General features: G+C 45.3%; 1 protein-coding gene across 1 annotated transcript in view; it reads left to right on the top strand.

Annotated features, from left to right (window-relative positions):
- LOC115140388 (1-phosphatidylinositol 4,5-bisphosphate phosphodiesterase beta-1-like) overlaps positions 1-20,185 on the top strand; it is a 324,816-nt gene that overhangs the window by 269,735 nt on the left and 34,896 nt on the right. Inside the window, exons 24-32 of the mRNA XM_065026264.1 lie at positions 38-153; positions 7,947-8,079; positions 9,146-9,199; positions 11,631-11,850; positions 15,060-15,228; positions 15,660-15,736; positions 15,950-16,039; positions 16,370-16,427; positions 16,610-16,696. Coding sequence (XP_064882336.1) covers positions 38-153; positions 7,947-8,079; positions 9,146-9,199; positions 11,631-11,850; positions 15,060-15,228; positions 15,660-15,736; positions 15,950-16,039; positions 16,370-16,427; positions 16,610-16,696 — 1,004 coding nt within the window. The remainder of the gene's footprint in view (positions 1-37; positions 154-7,946; positions 8,080-9,145; positions 9,200-11,630; positions 11,851-15,059; positions 15,229-15,659; positions 15,737-15,949; positions 16,040-16,369; positions 16,428-16,609; positions 16,697-20,185) is intronic.

Below are 20,185 nucleotides of genomic sequence, written 5' to 3'. Positions count from 1 at the left end.
CATTCTGTCCCCTCCCTCACTCTGATCTCTTTCTCAGATGTCATCGAGGCATTGTCCAATCCCATCCGTTACGTCAACCTGATGGAACAGAGAGCCAATCAACTGGCAGCTCTCACTTTGGAGGAGGGGGCAGAGGAGGAGGACAGCAGAGAGGTGTGTGTGTTTTTGCATTAGTATTTGTGTGTGTTTGTGTGTGTGTGTGCTTGCGTGCGTGCGTGTGTGATCTCCACACTAATCGACCTGTAACAGATCAATGAGCATCTCCCAGTAGTCCTCTCTTTGGGTTAGAGCTATTGACCAGGGGTTAGGAACTGAGGCCTGTCGCTTTGTGAAGAGATGATTGGGTTAGAGCTATTGACCAGGGGTTAGGAACTGAGGCCTGTCGCTTTGTGAAGAGATGATTGGGTTAGAGCTATTGACCAGGGGTTAGGAACTGAGGCCTGTCGCTTTGTGAAGAGATATTTGGGTTAGAGCTATTGACCAGGGGTTAGGAACTGAGGCCTGTCGCTTTGTGAAGAGATGATTGGGTTAGAGCTATTGACCAGGGGTTAGGAACTGAGGCCTGTCGCTTTGTGAAGAGATGATTGGGTTAGAGCTATTGACCAGGGGTTAGGAACTGAGGCCTGTCGCTTTGTGAAGAGATATTTGGGTTAGAGCTATTGACCAGGGGTTAGGAACTGAGGCCTGTCGCTTTGTGAAGAGATATTTGGGTTAGAGCTATTGACCAGGGGTTAGGAACTGAGGCCTGTCGCTTTGTGAAGAGATATTTGGGTTAGAGCTATTGACCAGGGGTTAGGAACTGAGGCCTGTCGCTTTGTGAAGAGATATTTGGGTTAGAGCTATTGACCAGGGGTTAGGAACTGAGGCCTGTCGCTTTGTGAAGAGATGATTGGGTTAGAGCTATTGACCAGGGGTTAGGAACTGAGGCCTGTCGCTTTGTGAAGAGATGATTGGGTTAGAGCTATTGACCAGGGGTTAGGAACTGAGGCCTGTCGCTTTGTGAAGAGATGATTGGGTTAGAGCTATTGACCAGGGGTTAGGAACTGAGGCCTGTCGCTTTGTGAAGAGATATTTGGGTTAGAGCTATTGACCAGGGGTTAGGAACTGAGGCCTGTCGCTTTGTGAAGAGATATTTGGGTTAGAGCTATTGACCAGGGGTTAGGAACTGAGGCCTGTCGCTTTGTGAAGAGATGATTGGGTTAGAGCTATTGACCAGGGGTTAGGAACTGAGGCCTGTCGCTTTGTGAAGAGATGATTGGGTTAGAGCTATTGACCAGGGGTTAGGAACTGAGGCCTGTCGCTTTGTGAAGAGATGATTGGGTTAGAGCTATTGACCAGGGGTTAGGAACTGAGGCCTGTCGCTTTGTGAAGAGATGATTGGGTTAGAGCTATTGACCAGGGGTTAGGAACTGAGGCCTGTCGCTTTGTGAAGAGATGATTGGGTTAGAGCTATTGACCAGGGGTTAGGAACTGAGATCTGTCGCTTTGTGAAGAGATGATTGGGTTAGAGCTATTGACCAGGGGTTAGGAACTGAGGCCTGTCGCTTTGTGAAGAGATGATTGGGTTAGAGCTATTGACCAGGGGTTAGGAACTGAGGCCTGTCGCTTTGTGAAGAGATATTTGGGTTAGAGCTATTGACCAGGGGTTAGGAACTGAGGCCTGTCGCTTTGTGAAGAGATGATTGGAAGGAATTGCGTGGTGAGGGTTATGAGGTGAGGGACGGTGGATGGGTTGAGCTTATTACCCACAGGGACAGTCAATGGAGAGCTTGTACATGCCGACACCATGGCAACGGTCGCCTAGTGAGTTAGTTGGCTTTCCACTGGAGGTTCAGAGACAGAGGGAGATTACACCAAATCATGAAAAAACAAAAAGAATATTATTTGACTCTTTGGAAAGAATTAACGAAACAACAGAGCAAACTAGAATGTTATTTGGCCCTAAACAGAGAGTACACAGTGGCAGAATACCTGACCACTGTAACTGACCCAAGCTTAAGGAAAGCTTTGACTATGTACAGACTCAGTGAGCATAGCCTTGCTATTGAGAAAGGCCGCCGTAGGCAGACATGGCTCTCAAGAGAAGACAGGCTATGTGCTCACTGCCCACAAAATGAGGTGGAAACTGAGCTGCACTTCCTAACATCCTGCCAAATGTATGACCATATTAGAGACACATATTTCCCTCAGATTACACAGATTCACAAAGAATTCAAAAACAAACCCGATTTCGATACACTCCCATATCTACTGGGTGAAATACAACAGTGTGCCATCACAGCAGCAAGATTTGTGACCTGCCACAAGAAAAGGGCAGCAAGTGAAGAACAAACACCATTGTAAATACAACCCATATTTATGTTTGTTTATTTTCCCTTTTGTACAATAACCATTTGCACATCGTTACAACACTGTATATATACACAATATGACATTTGAAATGTCTTTATTCTTATGGAACTTCTGTGAGTGTAATGTTTACTGTTCATTTTTTAATTGTTTATTTCTCTTTTGTTTATGATCTACTTCAGTTGCTTTGGCAATGTTAACATGTTTCCCATGCCAATAAAGCCCCTTGAATTGAATTGATTAGATAGAAGAGGAGAGCAGAGGAAACAGAACCGGTTCAGGGGGGGACGACTCAGTAACAGGTGGTTTATTGGAATAATATTTGAAAGAAATACACGCCAAGTACTACAACAAGTCAAGGTTGAAGAGAACCTAGAGAGAACGTTGGGAGAACCTAGAGGAAACGTTTGGAGAAAGTAGTAGAGAGCGTTAGGAGACAACGTAAGAACATTGGCTAAATGTTAGTGAAACGTTAGAGAGTGTTGTCAGTGTGACTATGATCTGAGCCATGCTGAGAGTGGGGTACCACAGCTATGTCTACAAGGTTTCCAACAGGCTGCAGGTACGCTCTGTGTGTGTGGTGTGTTGATTGTGGTGTCGTATATTTGACGTACAGTAGCTTGTTTGTAATAGAGTCATGGAATCGTATGGTTCTACTCTCATCTCATTGCATAGGCGGCAAAAACATTGAGCAATGTATGTGTTGGATTGTAATGTGACATACAGTTGAAGTCGGAAGTTTACATACAATTAGCTTGGAGTCATTAAAACTCGTTATTCAACCACTCCACAAATGTCTTGTTAACAAACTATAGTTTTGGCAAGTTGGTTAGGACATCTACTTTGTGCATGACACAAGTAATTTTTTCAACAATTGTTTACAGACAGGTTATTTCACTTATAATTCACTTTATCACAATTCCAGTGGGTCAGAAGTTTACATACACTAAGTTGACTGTGCCTTTAATAAGCTTGGAAAATTCCAGAAAATGATGCCATGGCTTTAGAAGCTTCTGATAGGCTAATTGACATCATTTGAGTCAATTGGAGGTGTACCTGTGGATGTATTTCAAGGCCTACCTTCAAACTCAGTGCCTTTTTGCTTGACATCATGTGCAAATCTAAAGAAATCAGCCAAGACTTCAGAAATTTGTAGGCCACCACAAGTCTGGTTCATCCTTGGGATTTCCAAATGCCTGAAGGTACCACGTTCATCTGTACAAACAATAGTGCGTAAGTATAAACACCATGGGACCATGCAGCCATCATACTGCTCAGGAAGGAGACACACTCTGTCTCCTAGAGATGAACGTACATTGGTGCGAAAAGTGCAAATCAATCCCAGAACAACATTAAAGGACCTTGTGAAGATGCTGGAGGAAACAGGTACAAAAGTATCTATATACACAATTAAACAAGTCCTATATCGACATAACCTGAAAGGCCGCTCAGCAAGGAAGAAGCCACTGCTCCAAACCCGCCATAAAAAAGCCAGACTACAGTTTGCAACTCCACATGGGGACAAATATCGTACTTTTGGATAAATGTCCTCTGGTATGATGAAACATAAATAGAACTGTTTGGCCATAATGACCATCGTTATGTTTGGAGGAAAAAGGGGGAGGCTTGCAAGCCGAAGAACACCATCCCAACCATGTCAGGGTTTTCGCTGCTGGTCATTCGAGGCAAGTGCAGGAGAGCAGAGACAGGTGATCGGGAGACTTTATTTGCCAAGAGCAACAACAGACTGGCGCGATACAAATCAAATCAATCAAATCTAATTTTATTTGTCACATACACATGGTTAGCAGATGTTAGTGCGAGTGTAGCGAAATGCTTGTGCTTCTAGTTCCGACAATGCAGTAATAACCAACAAGTAATCTAGCTAACAATTCGAAAACTACTACCTTATAGACACAAGTGTAAGGGGATAAAGAATATGTACATAAAGATATATGAATGAGTGATGGTACAGAGCGGCATAGGCAAGATACAGTAGATGGTATTGAGTGCAGTATATACATATGAGATGAGTATGTAAACAAAGTGGCATAGTTAAAGTGGCTAGTGATACATGTATTACATAAGGATGCAGTAGATGATATAGAGTACAGTATATACGTATACATATGAGATGAATAATGTAGGGTATGTAAACATTATATTAGGTAGCATTGTTTAAAGTGGCTAGTTATATATTTTACATAATTTCCCATCAATTCCCATTATTAAAGTAGCTGGAGTTGAGTCAGTGTGTTGGCAGCAGCCACTCAATGTTAGTGGTGGCTGTTTAACAGTCTGATGGCCTTGAGATAGAAGCTGTTTTTCAGTCTCATCTTTGATGCACCTGTACTGACCTCGCCTTCTGGATGATAGCGGGGTGAACAGGCAGTGGCTCGGATGGTTGTTGTCCTTGATGATCTTTATGGCCTTCCTGTGACATCGGGTGGTGTAGGTGTCCTGGAGGGCAGGTAGTTTGCCCTCGGTGATGCATTGTGCAGACCTCACTACCCTCTGGAGAGCCTTACGGTTGTGGGCGGAGCAGTTGCCGTACCAGGCGGTGATACAGCCAGACAGGATGCTCTCGATTGTGCATCTGTAGAAGTTTGTGAGTGCTTTTGGTGACAAGCCGAATTTCTTCAGCCTCCTGAGGTTGAAGAGGCGCTGCTGCGCCTTCTTCACGATGCTGTCTGTGTGGGTGGACCAATTCAGTTTGTCTGTGATGTGTACGCCGAGGAACTTAAAACTTACTACCCTCTCCACTACTGTTCCATCGATGTGGATAGGGGGGTGTTCCCTCTGCTGTTTCCTGAAGTCCACAATCATCTCCTTAGTTTTGTTGACGTTGAGTGTGAGGTTATTTTCCTGACACCACACTCCGAGGGCCCTCACCTCCTCCCTGTAGGCCGTCTCGTCGTTGTTGGTAATCAAGCCTACCACTGTTGTGTCGTCCGCAAACTTGATGACTGAGTTGGAAGCGTGCATGGCCACGCAGTCATGGGTGAACAGGGAGTACAGGAGAGGGCTCAGAACGCACCCTTGTGGGGCCCCAGTGTTGAGGATTAGCGGGGTGGAGATGTTGTTGCCTACCCTCACCACCTGGAGGCGGCCCGTCAGGAAGTCCAGTACCCAGTTGCACAGGGCGGGGTCGAGACCCAGGGTCTCGAGCTTGACGACGAGCTTGGAGGGTACTATGGTGTTAAATGCCGAGCTGTAGTCGATGAACAGCATTCTCACATAGGTATTCCTCTTGTCCAGATGGGTTAGGGCAGTGTGCAGTGTGGTTGAGATTGCATCGTCTGTGGACCTATTTGGGCGGTAAGCAAATTGGAGTGGGTCTAGGGTGTCAGGTAGGGTGGAGGTGATATGGTCCTTGACTAGTCTCTCAAAGCACTTCATGATGACGGAAGTGAGTGCTACGGGGCGGTAGTCGTTTAGCTCAGTTACCGTAGCTTTCTTGGGAACAGGAACAATGGTGGCCCTCTTGAAGCATGTGGGAACAGCAGACTGGGATAGGGATTGATTGAATATGTCCGTAAACACACCAGCCAGCTGGTCTGTGCATGCTCTGAGGGCGCGGCTGGGGATGCCGTCTGGGCCTGCAGCCTTGCGAGGGTTGACACGTTTAAATGTGTTCCTCACGTCGGCTGCAGTGAAGGAGAGTCCGCATGTTTTAGTTGCGGGCCGTGTCAGTGGCACTGTATTGTCCTCAAAGCGGGCAAAAAAGTTATTTAGTCTGCCTGGGAGCAAGACATCCTGGTCCGTGACGGGGCTGGTTTTCTTTTTGTAATCCGTGATTGACTGTAGACCCTGCCACATACCTCTTGTGTCTGAGCCGTTGAATTGAGATTCTACTTTGTCTCTATACTGACGCTTAGCTTGTTTGATTGCCTTGCGGAGGGAATAGCTACACTGTTTGTATTCGGTCATATTTCCGGTCACCTTGCCCTGATTAAAAGCAGTGGTTCGCGCTTTCAGTTTCACGCGAATGCTGCCATCAATCCACGGTTTCTGGTTTGGGAATGTTTTAATCGTTGCTATGGGAACGACATCTTCAACGCACGTTCTAATGAACTCGCTCACCGAATCAGCGTATTCGTCAATGTTGTTGTCTGACGCAATATGGAACATATCCCAGTCCACGTGATGGAACCAGTCTTGGAGTGTGGAATCAGATTGGTCGGACCAGCGTTGAACAGACCTCAGCACGGGAGCTTCTTGTTTTAGTTTCTGTCTGTAGGCAGGGATCAACAAAATGGAGTCGTGGTCAGCTTTTCCGAAAGGAGAGCGGGGCAGGGCCTTATATGCGTCGCGGAAGTTGGAATAGCAATGATCCAAGGTTTTTCCAGCCCTGGTTGCGCAATCGATATGCTGATAAAATTTAGGGAGTCTTGTTTTCAGATTAGCCTTGTTAAAATCCCCAGCTACAATGAATGCAGCCTCCGGATATATGGATTCCAGTTTGCAAAGAGTCAAATAAAGTTCGTTCAGAGCCATCGATGTGTCTGCTTGGGGGGGAATATATACGGCTGTGATTATAATCGAAGAGAATTCCCTTGGTAGATAAACACAAAACAAAACAATTCCACACACAGACATGGGGGGAACAGAGGAATATATACAGTATATGCAGTGTGATTAGGGAATGTAAACTAGGTGTGCGGGGAACAAGACAAAACAAATAGAACAATGAAAAAAATGGAGCGTTGATGGCTAGAAGACTGGTGACGTCGACCGCTGAACGCCGCCCGAACAAGGAGAGGAGCCGACTTCACGATGTCTTGACAACGTGGGTGGGAGCATCATGTTGTGGGGGTGCTTTGCTGCAGGAGGGACTGGTGCACATCACAAAATAGATGGCTTCATGAGGCAGGAAAATTATGTGTATATATTGAAGCAACATCTTAAGACATCAGTCAGGAAGTTAAAGCTTGGTCGCAAATGGGTCTTCCAAATGGACACTGACCCCAAGCGTACTTCCAAAGTTGTGGCAAAATGGCTTAAGGACAACAAAGTCAAGGTATTGGAGTGGCCATCACAAAGCCCTGACCTCCAATCCTATAGAAGATTTGTGGGCAGAACTGAAAGAGTGTGCGAGCAAGGAGGCCTACAAACCTGACTCAGTTACACCAGCTCTGTCAGGAGGAATGGGCCAAAAGTCACCCAACTTATTGTGGGAAGCTTGTGGAAGGCTACCCAAAATGTTTGACCCAAGTTAAACAATTTCAAGGCAATGCTACCAAATACTAACTGAGTGTATGTAAACTTCTGAACCACTGGGAATGTGATGAAATAATTCAAATCTGAAATGAATCATTATCTCGGCTATTATTCTGACATTTCACATTCTTAAAATTAAGTGGTGATCCTAACTGACCTAAAACAGGGAATTTTTACTAGGATTAAATGTCAGGAATTGTGAAACTTCCGACTTCAGCTGTACAGTACATTGGGCAGACGCTGACACTCTAGTCAGATGATGTGATAAGTCAATGTGACCAGTACTGTGTGGACCTGATAAAGTGCTTTGAGGCTCAGTAAAAAATGCCTCATAAAGGCACCTTATCAGTTGCGCTGTCAATGTATTTGATTGATAGGTGGAGGCGGCTGGTGATGACCCAATGGAGCCTGACCCCCGGGTGACCTTGCCAGAAGAGAACGGGGTCAGCCACGTCCCCATCATCTCCTCCAAACCCCCCAGCCTGGTCAGCCACCAGCCACAGCCCACAGGTAGAGGTCAACTCTCCACTTGAACTTACAGTAATAATAATAATAATAATTTATTAAACTTCTATTGCGCTTTTCATAATAGAAATCTCAAAACGCTTCATGGGGAAAAAACAAACAAACAAACACTGCATGACCAAAAGAATGTGGACATCTGCTCGTCGAACATCTCATTCCAAAATCATGGGCATTAATATGGAGTTGGTCCCCCTTTGCTGTGAAAACAGCCTCCACTCTTCTGGGAAGGCTTTCCACTTGATGTTGGAACATTGCTGCGGGGACTTGCTTCCATTCAACCAGGAGCATCAGTGAGGTTGGGCACTGATGTTAAGCGATTAGACCTGGCTCGCAGCCGGTGTTGCAATTAATTCCAAAGTTGTTTGATGGGGTTGAGATAAGGGCTCTGTGCAGGCCAGTCATGTTTTTCCAAACCAATCTCGACAAATAATTTCTGTATCGACCACCACTCCAGTTGATCTTAGGCTTGTGTGGGGCTGCTTTGCCATGGAAGGCCATTTCATGAAGCTCCCGAGGAACAGTTCTTGTGCTGAGGTTGCTTCCAGTGGCGGTTTGGAACTCTGCAGTGATTATTGTAACCAAGGACAGACGATTTTTAAGCGATACGGGCTTCAGCACTCGGCGGTTCCGTTCTGTGAGCTAGTGTGGCCTACCACTTCGTGGCTACGCCATTGTTGCTCCTAGACGTTTCCACTTCACAATAACAGCACTTACAGTTGACCAGCTGGGTCAGGGCAGGAATTTGATGAACTGACTTGTTGTTTCAGCTCTTCAGTAAGGCCATTCTACTGCCAATGTTTGTCTATGGAGCTTTCATGGCTGAGTGCTCGATTTTATACACCTGTCAGCAATGGGTGTGACTGAAATAGTCAAATCCACTCATTTGAAGGGGTGTCCACATATTTTTTGCCGTGTAGTTTATCATGACTGTGAGTCCGAAACGGCAACCAGTTAACTTACATTTGGCATTCCACAACACATTTACCACCCACTTGGGTTGCCAGATACAACCTGCCAAAACCCGCACTAACAGGTCTATATTGTTCATCAGGTTCAGTGAAAATTGCAGTGAAGACTGAGGACGTCATTCAGAGTGTTCTCACAGGTAAGACTAGAGTAATCAAATCAAATGTATTTATATAGCCCTTCTTACATCAGCTGATATCTCAAAGTGCTGTACAGAAACCCAGCCTAAAACCCCAAACAGCAAGCAAGGTGTAGAAGCACGGTGGGCTAGGAAAAACTCCCTAGATAGGCCTAAACCGAGGAAGAAACCTAGAGAGGAAACAGGCTATGAGGGGTGGCCAGTCCTCTTCTGGCTGTGCCGGGTGGAGATTATAACAGAACATGGCCAAGATGTTCAAATGTTCATAAATGACCAGCATGGTCAAATAATAATAATCACAGTAGTTGTCGAGGGTGCAGCAAGTCAGCACCTCAGGAGTAAATGTCAGTTGGCTTTTCATAGCCGATCATTAAGAGTACCTCTACCGTTCCTGCTGTCTCTAGAGAGTTGAAAACAGCAGGTCTGGGACAGGTAGCACGTCCGGTGAACAGGTCAGGGTTCCATAGCTGCAGGCAGAACAGTTGAAACTGGAGCAGCAGCATGGCCAGGTGGACTGGGGACAGCAAGGAGTCATCATGTCAGGTAGTCCTGGGGCATGGTCCTAGGGCTCAGGTCCTCCGAGAGAGAGAGAAAGAAAGAGAGAGAATTAGAGAACGCACACTTAGATTCACACAGGACACCGAATAGGACAGGAGAAGTACTCCAGATATAACAAACTGACCCTAGCCCCCCGACACATAAACTACTGCAGCATAAATACTGGAGGCTGAGACAGGAGGGGTCAGGAGACACTGTTGCCCCATCCGATGATACCGCCGGACAGGGCCAAACAGGAAGGATATAACCTCACCCACTTTTCCAAAGCACAGCCCCACACCACTAGAAGGTTATCTTCAACCACCAACTTACCATCCTGAGACAAGGCCGAGTACAGCCCACAAAGATCTTTGCCACGGCACAACCCAAGGGGGGGCGCCAACCCAGACAGGAAGATCAGTGACTCAACCCACTCAAGCGATGCACCCCTCCTAGGGACGGCAAGGAAGAGCACCAGTAAGCCAGTGACTCAGCCCCTGTAATAGGGTTAGAGGCACAGAATCCCAGTGGAGAGAGGGGAACCGGCCAGGCAGAGACAGCAAGGGCGGTTCGTTGCTCCAGAGCCTTTCCGTTCACCTTCACACTCCTGGGCCAGACTACACTCAATCATATGATCTACTGAAGAGATGAGTCTTCAGTAAAGACTTAAAGGTTGATACCGATTCTGCGTCTCTCACATGGGTAGGCAGACCATTCCATAAAAATGGAGCTCTATATGAGAAAGCCCTGCCTCCAGCTGTTTGCTTAGAAATTCTAGGGACAATTAGGAGGCCTGCGTCTTGTGACCGTAGCGTACGTGTAGGTATGTACGGTAGGACCAAATCGGAAAGATAGGTAGGAGCAAGCCCATGTAATGCTTTGTAGGTTAGCAGTAAAACCTTGAAATCAGCCCTTGCCTTAACAGGAAGCCAGTGTAGGGAGGCTAGCACTGGAGTAATATGATCAAATATTTTGGTTCTAGTCAGGATTCTAGCAGCCGTATTTAGCACTAACTGAAGTTTATTTAGTGCTTTATCCGGGTAGCCGGAAAGTAGAACATTGCAGTAGTCTAACCTAGAAGTAACAAAAGCATGGATTAATTTTTCAGCATCATTTTTGGACAGAAAGTTTCTGATTTTTGCAATGTTACGAAGATGGAAAGAAGCTGTCCTTGAAACCTTCTTGATATGTTTGTCAAAAGAGAGATCAGGGTCCAGAGTAACACAGAGGTCCTTCACAGTTTTATTTGAGATGACTGTATAACCATCAAGATGAATTGTCAGATTCAACAGAAGATCTCTTTGTTTCTTGGGACCTAGAACAAGCATCTCTGTTTTGTCCGAGTTTAAAAGTAGAAAGTTTGCAGCCATCCACTTCCTTATGTCTGAAACACAGGCTTCTAGCGAGGGCAATTTTGGGGCTTCACCGTGTTTCATTGAAATGTACAGCTGTGTGTCATCCGCATAGCGGTGAAAGTTAACATTATGTTTTCGAATGACATCCCCAAGAGGTAAAATATATAGTGAAAACAATAGTGGTCCTAAAACGGAACCTTGAGGAGCACCGAAATTTACAGTTGATTTGTCAGAGGACAAACCATTCACAGAGACAAACGGATATCTTTCCGAGAGGCCAGAACTTGTCCGTGTAGACCAATTAAGTAAGACTCAGTAACAAGCTAAGTGAACATGTGTGGTCATTTGTCTATCTGTACTGGCATTACACCAATCTGAAAGATCACAGAATTGTGCAGCCTGTATGTAAAGAAACAAAAACGGCCAGGAAGAAAGGCATTGATCAAAACACTTTTTTTCTCTCTCTCTCTCTCTCTCTCTCTCTCTCTCTCTCTCTCTCTCTCTCTCTCTCTTCTTCTTTGCATCCCTCCTTCCTCCAGAGATGGAGGCCCAGACAGTAGAGGAGTTGAAGCAGCAGAAGGGCTTTGTGAGGGAGCAGAGGAAGCAGTATAAAGAGATGAAGGAGTTGATAAGGAAACACCACCGTAAAACCAGCGAGCTGATCAAGGAGCACACGGCCAGGGCTGCAGAGCTGCAGAACCAGCACCAGCGCAGGACCTCCGCGCTGCAGAAGAGCCACAAACGTGATGGTAAGAAAAGGTAGGTAGCCCTGCTCTTCTTCTCCTCCTCTTAGTCCTCCTCCGCTACTCTTCTTCTCCTCCTCTTAGTCCTCCTCCGCTACTCTTCTCCTCCTCTTAGTCCTCCTCCCTGCTCTTCTTCTCATCCTCTTAGTCCTCCTCTCTGCTCTTCTTCTCCTCCTTTTTATCCTCGTCCCTGCCCTTCTTTCTGTATCCCTCTATTCCTCTCACCAGTGGCGATTTTAGGATATAAATCTTGGTAGGCAAAACCAAAAAATAATCCATGCCAGCAAAGCTACTACACAACACAACACTAAACAATAGATGTATTGCACTATAACGGTGACAAACGGTGCCCACAAACTCTCCCAACAGAAGTCCCAACACCTTACCACTGCTACCCCTTGTCTGGCAGCGAAACAATTAATTCAGCCTAATTTATTGCCTTTAAAAAATAAATAGCTGATATGGCTGACTTGCTTAAACAAATGTGGTTTTTAATGACTATTGAGATGTACAAACTATGGCATAAGGGGACGATAAGTGGGTAAGAGGCAATCTGTCATTTCGATTAAGACATTAATGAGCGAGCTAGGACTCAGAACATGGGCCGTTCTTACAGTATTCTCCCTGTACACCATGTCAAAACCATAGGATAAATAAAGGGGGCATATAAGCAGACAATGAAAGCTCTTAAAATATTCGATGATGACATTTCTCTAAAACAGGCAATTAGGATACATTTGCACCAGCAAGTCAGAACAGTAGGTGAAATTAAGAGGGGTAAAGGGACCAAATGTTTAGGGGGATGCACATGGGCTACTAACAGCTTACTACACAACATACACTGAGTATTACTTTCTTAGCTACAGTATACATATCTCCCTGGTCCATCAGCCACTCCTTGGGCTACAATACATATTTTGCCAATTGGCCTGGACCCCTTTTACTACTGACACGGCGCCCCGCAGATTCCACCACGACTGGTCTACCGACGTAATCCGTCCGAGGTGTTTCAACAGGCTGCTCCGTTGCGACGTTCCCTGAAGGCCCATCCGCGGCCCGCTAGCTGCCTAGAGCATATCGGACTGTTAGCTGAAGAGGACCATCAGCCAATTTCTTGAGCAACAATACCTATTTTGCTTTGTACCCTTTTACTGCGTACACGGATCCCTGCCATCTACCATGACTGGCCTGCCGACGTAACCGTCCGAGGGGGCAACAAACAACAGACTTCTTCCACCGCGACGTCCCCCCTAAGGCCCTTCTACTAGCCTGCTAGCCCCGACCCGCTAGCTGTGTGAATCGCCATGTCTCCAGCTCGCCTAGCCTCCCACTGGTCCCTATGATCACTCAGCTACGCATGTCTCTCCCTAATGTCAATATGTCTTGTCCATTACTGTTTTGGTTAGTGATTATTGTCTTATTTCACTGTAGAGCCTCCAGCCCTGCTGACCAACCAGTGCTCCCACACATTGGCTAATCGGGCTATCTGCATTGTGTCCCACCACCCGCCAACCCCTCTTTTTACGCTTCTGCTACTCTCTGTTCATCATATATGCATAGTCACTTTAACGATGCCTACATGTACATACTACCTCAATAAGCCTGACTAACCGGTGTCTGTATAAAGCCTTGCTACTCTCTGTTCATCATATATGCATAGTCACTTTAACGATGCCTACATGTACATACTACCTCAATAAGCCTGACTAACCGGTGTCTGTATAAAGCCTTGCAACTCTTTTTTCAAATGTCTTTTTACTGTTGTTTTATTTCTTTACTTACCCACACACACACACACACACACACACACACACACACACACACACACACACACACACACACATACACACCTTTTTTTCACACCATTGGTTAGAGCCTGTAAGTAAGCATTTCATTGTAAGGTCTACACCTGTTGTATTCGGCGCATGTGACAAATAAACTTTGATTTGATTTGTCTGAATCCTGGCTTAGGAAGGCCACCAAAAATCCTGACATTTCCATCCCTAACTATAACATTTTCCGACAATTTAGAACTGCCAAAGGGGGCAGAGTTGCAATCTACTACATTTGTTTATTCCATGTGTAACTCTGTATTGTTGTTTGTGTCCCACCTCTTTGCTTTATCTTGGCCAGTTAGCAGTTGTAAATGAGAACTTGTTCTCAACTGGCCTACCTGGTTAAATGGCCTACCTGGTTAAAGGTGAAATAAAATAAAATAAATAAAAATTACATAATTTATGCAGCAGCATTTTTGGACTCACCTTGTTGTGCTGTGCTCACTTGAACAGGAAGGCTGCGCCGTGTCCTTTGTGTGCAAATTTTGTCATCAAACTTTATCATCAAAGTCTGGCATTCTCTGGATTTATGGTGCTTTCAAGACAACTGGAAACAAAAACAAATTAAATCAAGGTTGAGTCAAGATGACGTCAGTGATCTTCAGGTCGGAGCTCTAGAAAGAGGCCCAAGTTCCCGAGTTGGATGACCGTTCAAAACGTATTTTCCCAGTCAGAGCTCGTTTTTTTCCCGAGTTCCCAGTTGTCTTGAACTCACTGAAGTCAGATTTCCCAGTTCTGAGTTTCCAGTTGTTTTGAGCATGGCAGAAGTCATACTGGATTGACAACATGGCCAATGTGGAATGTTTATCCTTTTATGCTTGGTAAAGTGACCCTTAAACCCAGACTTGGAACCACACACCCATTCCACTGAATAGCAGGCTGGTGATTGCTTTGCAATGCTTGCAGTTAGCCACTAATTCCTTCCAAATCACTCATTGTTGAATTTGTGATTTCCAGCTTGTTGTGTAATGTTTATGCCAATGGCCGATGAGTACCGATACGTTTTATCTATAATTTCTCCTAATTTAAAAAGGATTTGCCAGTAGACTGTCGACTTGATCCATGATGATGACTGCTAGCTTGCTAGATAAGATTTTGAAAGTATGATTCTGATTGGACATAAGTCCAATCAAAGCTACTGTAGATATAACGTGATTAGACATCATTTTATCTGTGGCCAATGACCTTGAACCTTCTTGGATGGGCACTTCTAATGTAACTCTATGGCAGCACCCAAGAGACATTAATTTTCTATCTCTACCCTTAGATTTGGCGGTGACGTAGTGTCCCCATGAGTGCAGAACACTGAGCCAATCACGGTGTAACTATAGAACATTACCCAATCACGGCACAACTAAAGAACATTACCAACCCCAACGTGTGTGTTTAGCAGGTCGGAGCAGTCCCTGTCAACCCTGGAGCAGGAGCTGTGTGTGTTGGACCAGGAGTCCAGTCAGAGACTGTCTGAGCTGAAGGAGAAGCAGCAACAACAGCTACTCACACTGAGACAGGAGCAGTATTACAGTGAGAAGTACCAGAAGAAAGAACACAACAAAATGGTACATGCACGCACACACACACACACACACACACACACACACACACACACACACACACACCTAACCATATCCTCAACCAGAGTTATACTAGAGACCAGCGTACCTAACTACATACAGTAGATGTATTATTTGTGTTGAATCGACATTAACCCTCAACTCAGTATAAAGAGGGCTTTATGGCCAAAATCACCCTGTTGTGCTGACCTTAGATCAGTGACTGAGTGTAGTACCTGATCTGTGTACAGTTTGTGTGGATGAGGTGTCAGAGTTTATCCATGATGAATTGAACCATACTGACAGACCAATTATATTCTCCAATGTCAACAGATAAGTCCTACCTGAGTTAAACAGAAAGCATGAGTCAGCTATCATATGCAACGAGGCAGACAAACTGTAGGATAACCAGTGTCCATTTTCCTGTGGATCTCTAGCTGTTGGAGAAGTTGACAGCCATAGCCGAGGAGTGTCAGAGTGCCCAGCTGAAGAAGATCAGAGACATCTGTGACAAGTAGAAAAGTGCACACACACACGCAAACACTCACTCACACAAATAAAAGCACATACACAAACACACACACAAACACACACACAAATAAAAGCACATACACAAACAAAAACATACACACATACACACAGAAACAAATAGACACACACAAAAGAAGCTCATGTATGCATGTATTTCATGGGCCATTTGTTTCACTATCCTCCTATTTCTCCACAGGGAAAAGAAAGACGTGAAGAAGAAGATGGACAAGAAAAGACAGGAGAAGATTAATGAAGCAAAGGTCAACAACAAGAACGTGACAGAGGAGTAAGTAGATGGGGTTGGGGAAGAGACCTCCTAATACACAAGTGTTCATGCTTCTTAAGGCCACCAGATGGCGATGAAGATTCATGCCTGACTGACTGATCTAGCTAATGATCACGACAGGACCAATTTAATACAAATATTCCGTAATTTTTTATAGAAAGACTTAATTCTTGTAAGTGTCATAGGTCATCAGGCAGACCTACCAACTTTTATATGGTCCTTTGAGCTAGATTGGAACCAGGAACATCAGGATTGTTGACTGTTGAAGTAAAGGTTCCATTTGAGGAATCTTAAAGAGAGGTTAGAGCTGACATCTGTATATGTTTACAGAGAGAAGCTGGAAATCAACAGGTCATTTGTCAATGAGGTGGTTCAGTATATCAAACGGGTAAGTGTGTGTGTGTGTGTGTGTGTGTGTGTGTGTGTGTGTGTGTGTGTGTGTGTGTGTGTGTGTGTGTGTGTGTGTGTGTGTGTGTGTGTGTGTGTGTGTGTGTGTCCATGCCGGCGTGTGGATTTGTTTGTGTTTGTTATGTGGCTACACCTTACTCTCGCCTACCTCTGTCTGTGTAGTTGGAGGATGCTCAGAGTAAGAGAATGGAGAGACTACTTGAGAAGCACAAGGACATCAGACAGCAGATTGTGGATGAGAAACCTAAGGTTTGGACACATTTACCCTCAAATACAGAACTGTAGGATGAAGTAGCTTCTAACCAATCATTCAGTGTCAGGAATAGGATGCATCCCAAATGTCACCCTATTCCCTGTGTAGTGCCCTGCTTTTGACCAGGACCCATAGTGCACTATGAAGGGAATTGGGTACCATTTGGGACAGAGACATATTTTCAACCCATAATGGTTCCATTGGTTAACCATCATGTCCATTGTTACTGTGATTGTAGGAAGGAGGATCCCCAGAGGACCAGGGTAAGACATTCTGCATCTCGGTCTGCATTAATACAGCTTCAATACTTAAGCATTAATAACAATGTATACGGAAGCTTTAATACGAAGGCAAAAGCTGAAGAATGATAACAAGTGGATGTGCAACTTTCCTCTGACCCAGCTCTCTGTTACAATAACCCCGATGATTCAACTGCCCTCTACGTCTGTGCTCAACCCAACAGTCCCAAAGTACTCTCTGTCCCTGTCTCCTCATTCTGCTATGTACAGGTAGCTGGGTCTCTAAACCCCGTTCCCATGGTTTCTTCCCCCTCTCCCCCACGCTCAGTGATCTCCTCTGTGCCTGGGTGCATGAGGCAGTTGTCTATTTTCCACCATGTTCCCTCTCTGAATACTCTCAAATCTATGGCTGTGTTGCTAAGTGTTTTGGAAGTAAAATACATTTCCAAACCTTGCGATTGTATATGGAAATATAAAGTACACTTTTTTAACCTAGACCTAATGTATTGGCAATATCTATATGAGGACGTGGTAGGCAGCAGACATATGCTGAAAGAGGATGCATGGATGATGTATATATTGTCCTCATTAGCGCATGACAACACATTTGAGTAGTTTGTGTGTTGACCACACGGAGTCAGCGTATCCTGGAGCCTGGTAGCTCTTACCAGAGCGATATACTACTGCCCTGCACCACTGCATGTGCTTCTCTTACACTTCCTCATTTCTATCTCAAGGACATGTCTTACAACATGCATCAGGCTGAATGCTGTGATAAGAACAGAGAATAATTACGCCATGAAACAAAAACAGTTCTCTTCTCAGTAGCTGTACATGGTTACACTGTCTTGGCTGTAAGCTGGCTTTTAGATTCAGCCACCGTCCTACAGTAGCACATCCTTCTTTCTGTGTGTGTGTGTGTGTGTGTGTGTGTGTGTGTGTGTGTGTGTGTGTGTGTGTGTGGGTATGGCTGTGATAATGCCATGTTCCCCCAGTATCCTGGTGTAGCCTCTGTCTTTACAGCTCCCTCAGAGTCCCCGAGTCCAGATATTCTAAAGACAAGTCTGCCTCAGCTTGTACTCAATCATACCTCCGTATGTGTGGTACGTACCTCTGACATGTGTAGAGAAAAGAGGGAGAGAAAGACAGGGAGAGTGATGATGAGGTCAGAGTTCCATCAAGAGCTAATGGAGGGGAGCATGAGTAACCAGGACAGGGCTAATGGAGGAGGGCATGAGTAACCAGGACAGGGCTAATGGAGGAGGGCATGAGTAACCAGGACAGGGCTAATGGAGGAGGGCATGAGTAACTAGGACAGGGCTAATGGAGGAGGGCATGAGTAACCAGGACAGGGCTAATGGAGGAGGGAATGAGAAACCAGGACAGGGCTAATGGAGGGAGGGCATGAGTAACCAGGACAGGGCTAATGGAGAGGGAATGAGTAACCAGGACAGGGCTAATGGAGGGGACAGCATGAGGAGGGCATGTAACCAGGACAGGGCTAATGGAGGAGGGCATGAGTAACCAGGACAGGGCTAATGGAGGAGGGCATGAGTAACTAGGACAGGGCTAATGGAGGAGGGCATGAGTAACCAGGACAGGGCTAATGGAGGAGGGCATGAGTAACCAGGACAGGGCTAATGGAGGAGGGCATGAGTAACCAGGACAGGGCTAATGGAGGAGGGAATGAGTAACCAGGACAGGGCTAATGGAAGAAGGCATGAGTAACCAGGACAGGGCTAATGGAGGAGGGCATGAGTAACCAGGACAGGGCTAATGGAGGAGGGCATGAGTAACCAGGACAGGGCTAATGGAGGAGGGAATGAGTAACCAGGACAGGGCTAATGGAAGAAGGCATGAGTAACCAGGACAGGGCTAATGGAGGAGGGCATGAGTAACCAGGACAGGGCTAATGGAGGAGGGCATGAGTAACCAGGACAGGGCTAATCGAGGAGGGCATGAGTAACCAGGACAGGGCTAATGAAGGAGGGCATGAGTAACCAGGACAGGGCAGGACAATTCAGTCCCATTCAAAGTCCTATTTTCCCTTAAAACCTAACCTTACCCCTAAACCTGATTTTAACACTAATTCTAACCTTAACCCTAAAGCCTCTAGAAATATAATTTGACCTCGTGGGGAACAACAAAATGTTCCCAGTTGGAACACAACTCTCTCTCACACACACACACACACACACACACACACACACACACACACACACACACACCTGACCCAGTTTCTCCTTTGGACTCAGAGAAGCCGCTAATGGACAGCTATAACCATCCCTGGTCTGTGGAGACCCTCACATCTCTCACTATGACTGCCCGCCCGGGATAGCACCACGTTACGTTACACCACAACTGTGTGTGTGTGTGTGTGTGTTTGTGTGTGTGTGTGTGTGTGTGTGTGTGTGTGTGTGTGTGTGTGTGTGTGTGTGTGTGTGTGTGTGTGTGTGTGTGTGTGTGTGTGTGTCAGGCCAGCTGCTATCCCACTGTGCATAAGGAAGTGGAAATGGATGCTACTGAGGCCAGTTTATCCAAATAACCACTCATGTTCCATGTCCAGTTTTAACCCAACCTACTTACTATCAATTTGCCTGAGCAGATAATTCTATCTTATTACCCATTCACTACGTGTCACCACATTCCAATGGAGGCTCGGTTGTTTCAAATGGAGGAATCTGACAGGTTACATTTAGCTGGTCTCTAAATAACAGCATATCAAATGACAGCATAGGAAAAAAAACAATAAGAAAAAAAGATCTGAGAGAAGTCATAAGAAGAACGGCTCCTGACTTGTTTGGTTGTTCAGAGCGAGTTTGACACGATTAAATGAGCAAAACATCTACAGGTAATCAAACTGTACAACTGAAGATCAACACAGGAGGAAAAGATTGACAGAGAGTTAAAAGATCAGTCTTCATCATGGTAGCTAGCCAAATTCAAATCTGTCATCTAGTTTACATCTAGCTCCAACTGTTTACTGCTGGTAACCATAGCAACTATGTACATGGCCACTGAGGCAGCGCTAGCAGCAACAGCAGCAGAGACTGAGAAACTTTCCCCCCTTTCGTTTGAATACTCATATTGTTATTGTTCAATGTATGGTTATTTTGACCCTTGGTTATTGTTGTTACTGTTGTCCTGTTGACAATTTTGATTCTCATTATTTTCATGTTGTAAATATCCAAAGTAAGTTTTGGCAATATGTACATTGTTACGTCATGCCAATAAAGCAAATTGAAT

Source organism: Oncorhynchus nerka, linkage group LG13, assembly GCF_034236695.1.
Source record: "Oncorhynchus nerka isolate Pitt River linkage group LG13, Oner_Uvic_2.0, whole genome shotgun sequence".
Taxonomy (NCBI): Eukaryota; Metazoa; Chordata; class Actinopteri; order Salmoniformes; family Salmonidae; genus Oncorhynchus; species Oncorhynchus nerka.
The sequence above is the reverse complement of the archived record's forward strand: the minus strand, read 5'-3'. Positions and strand labels throughout refer to the sequence as shown.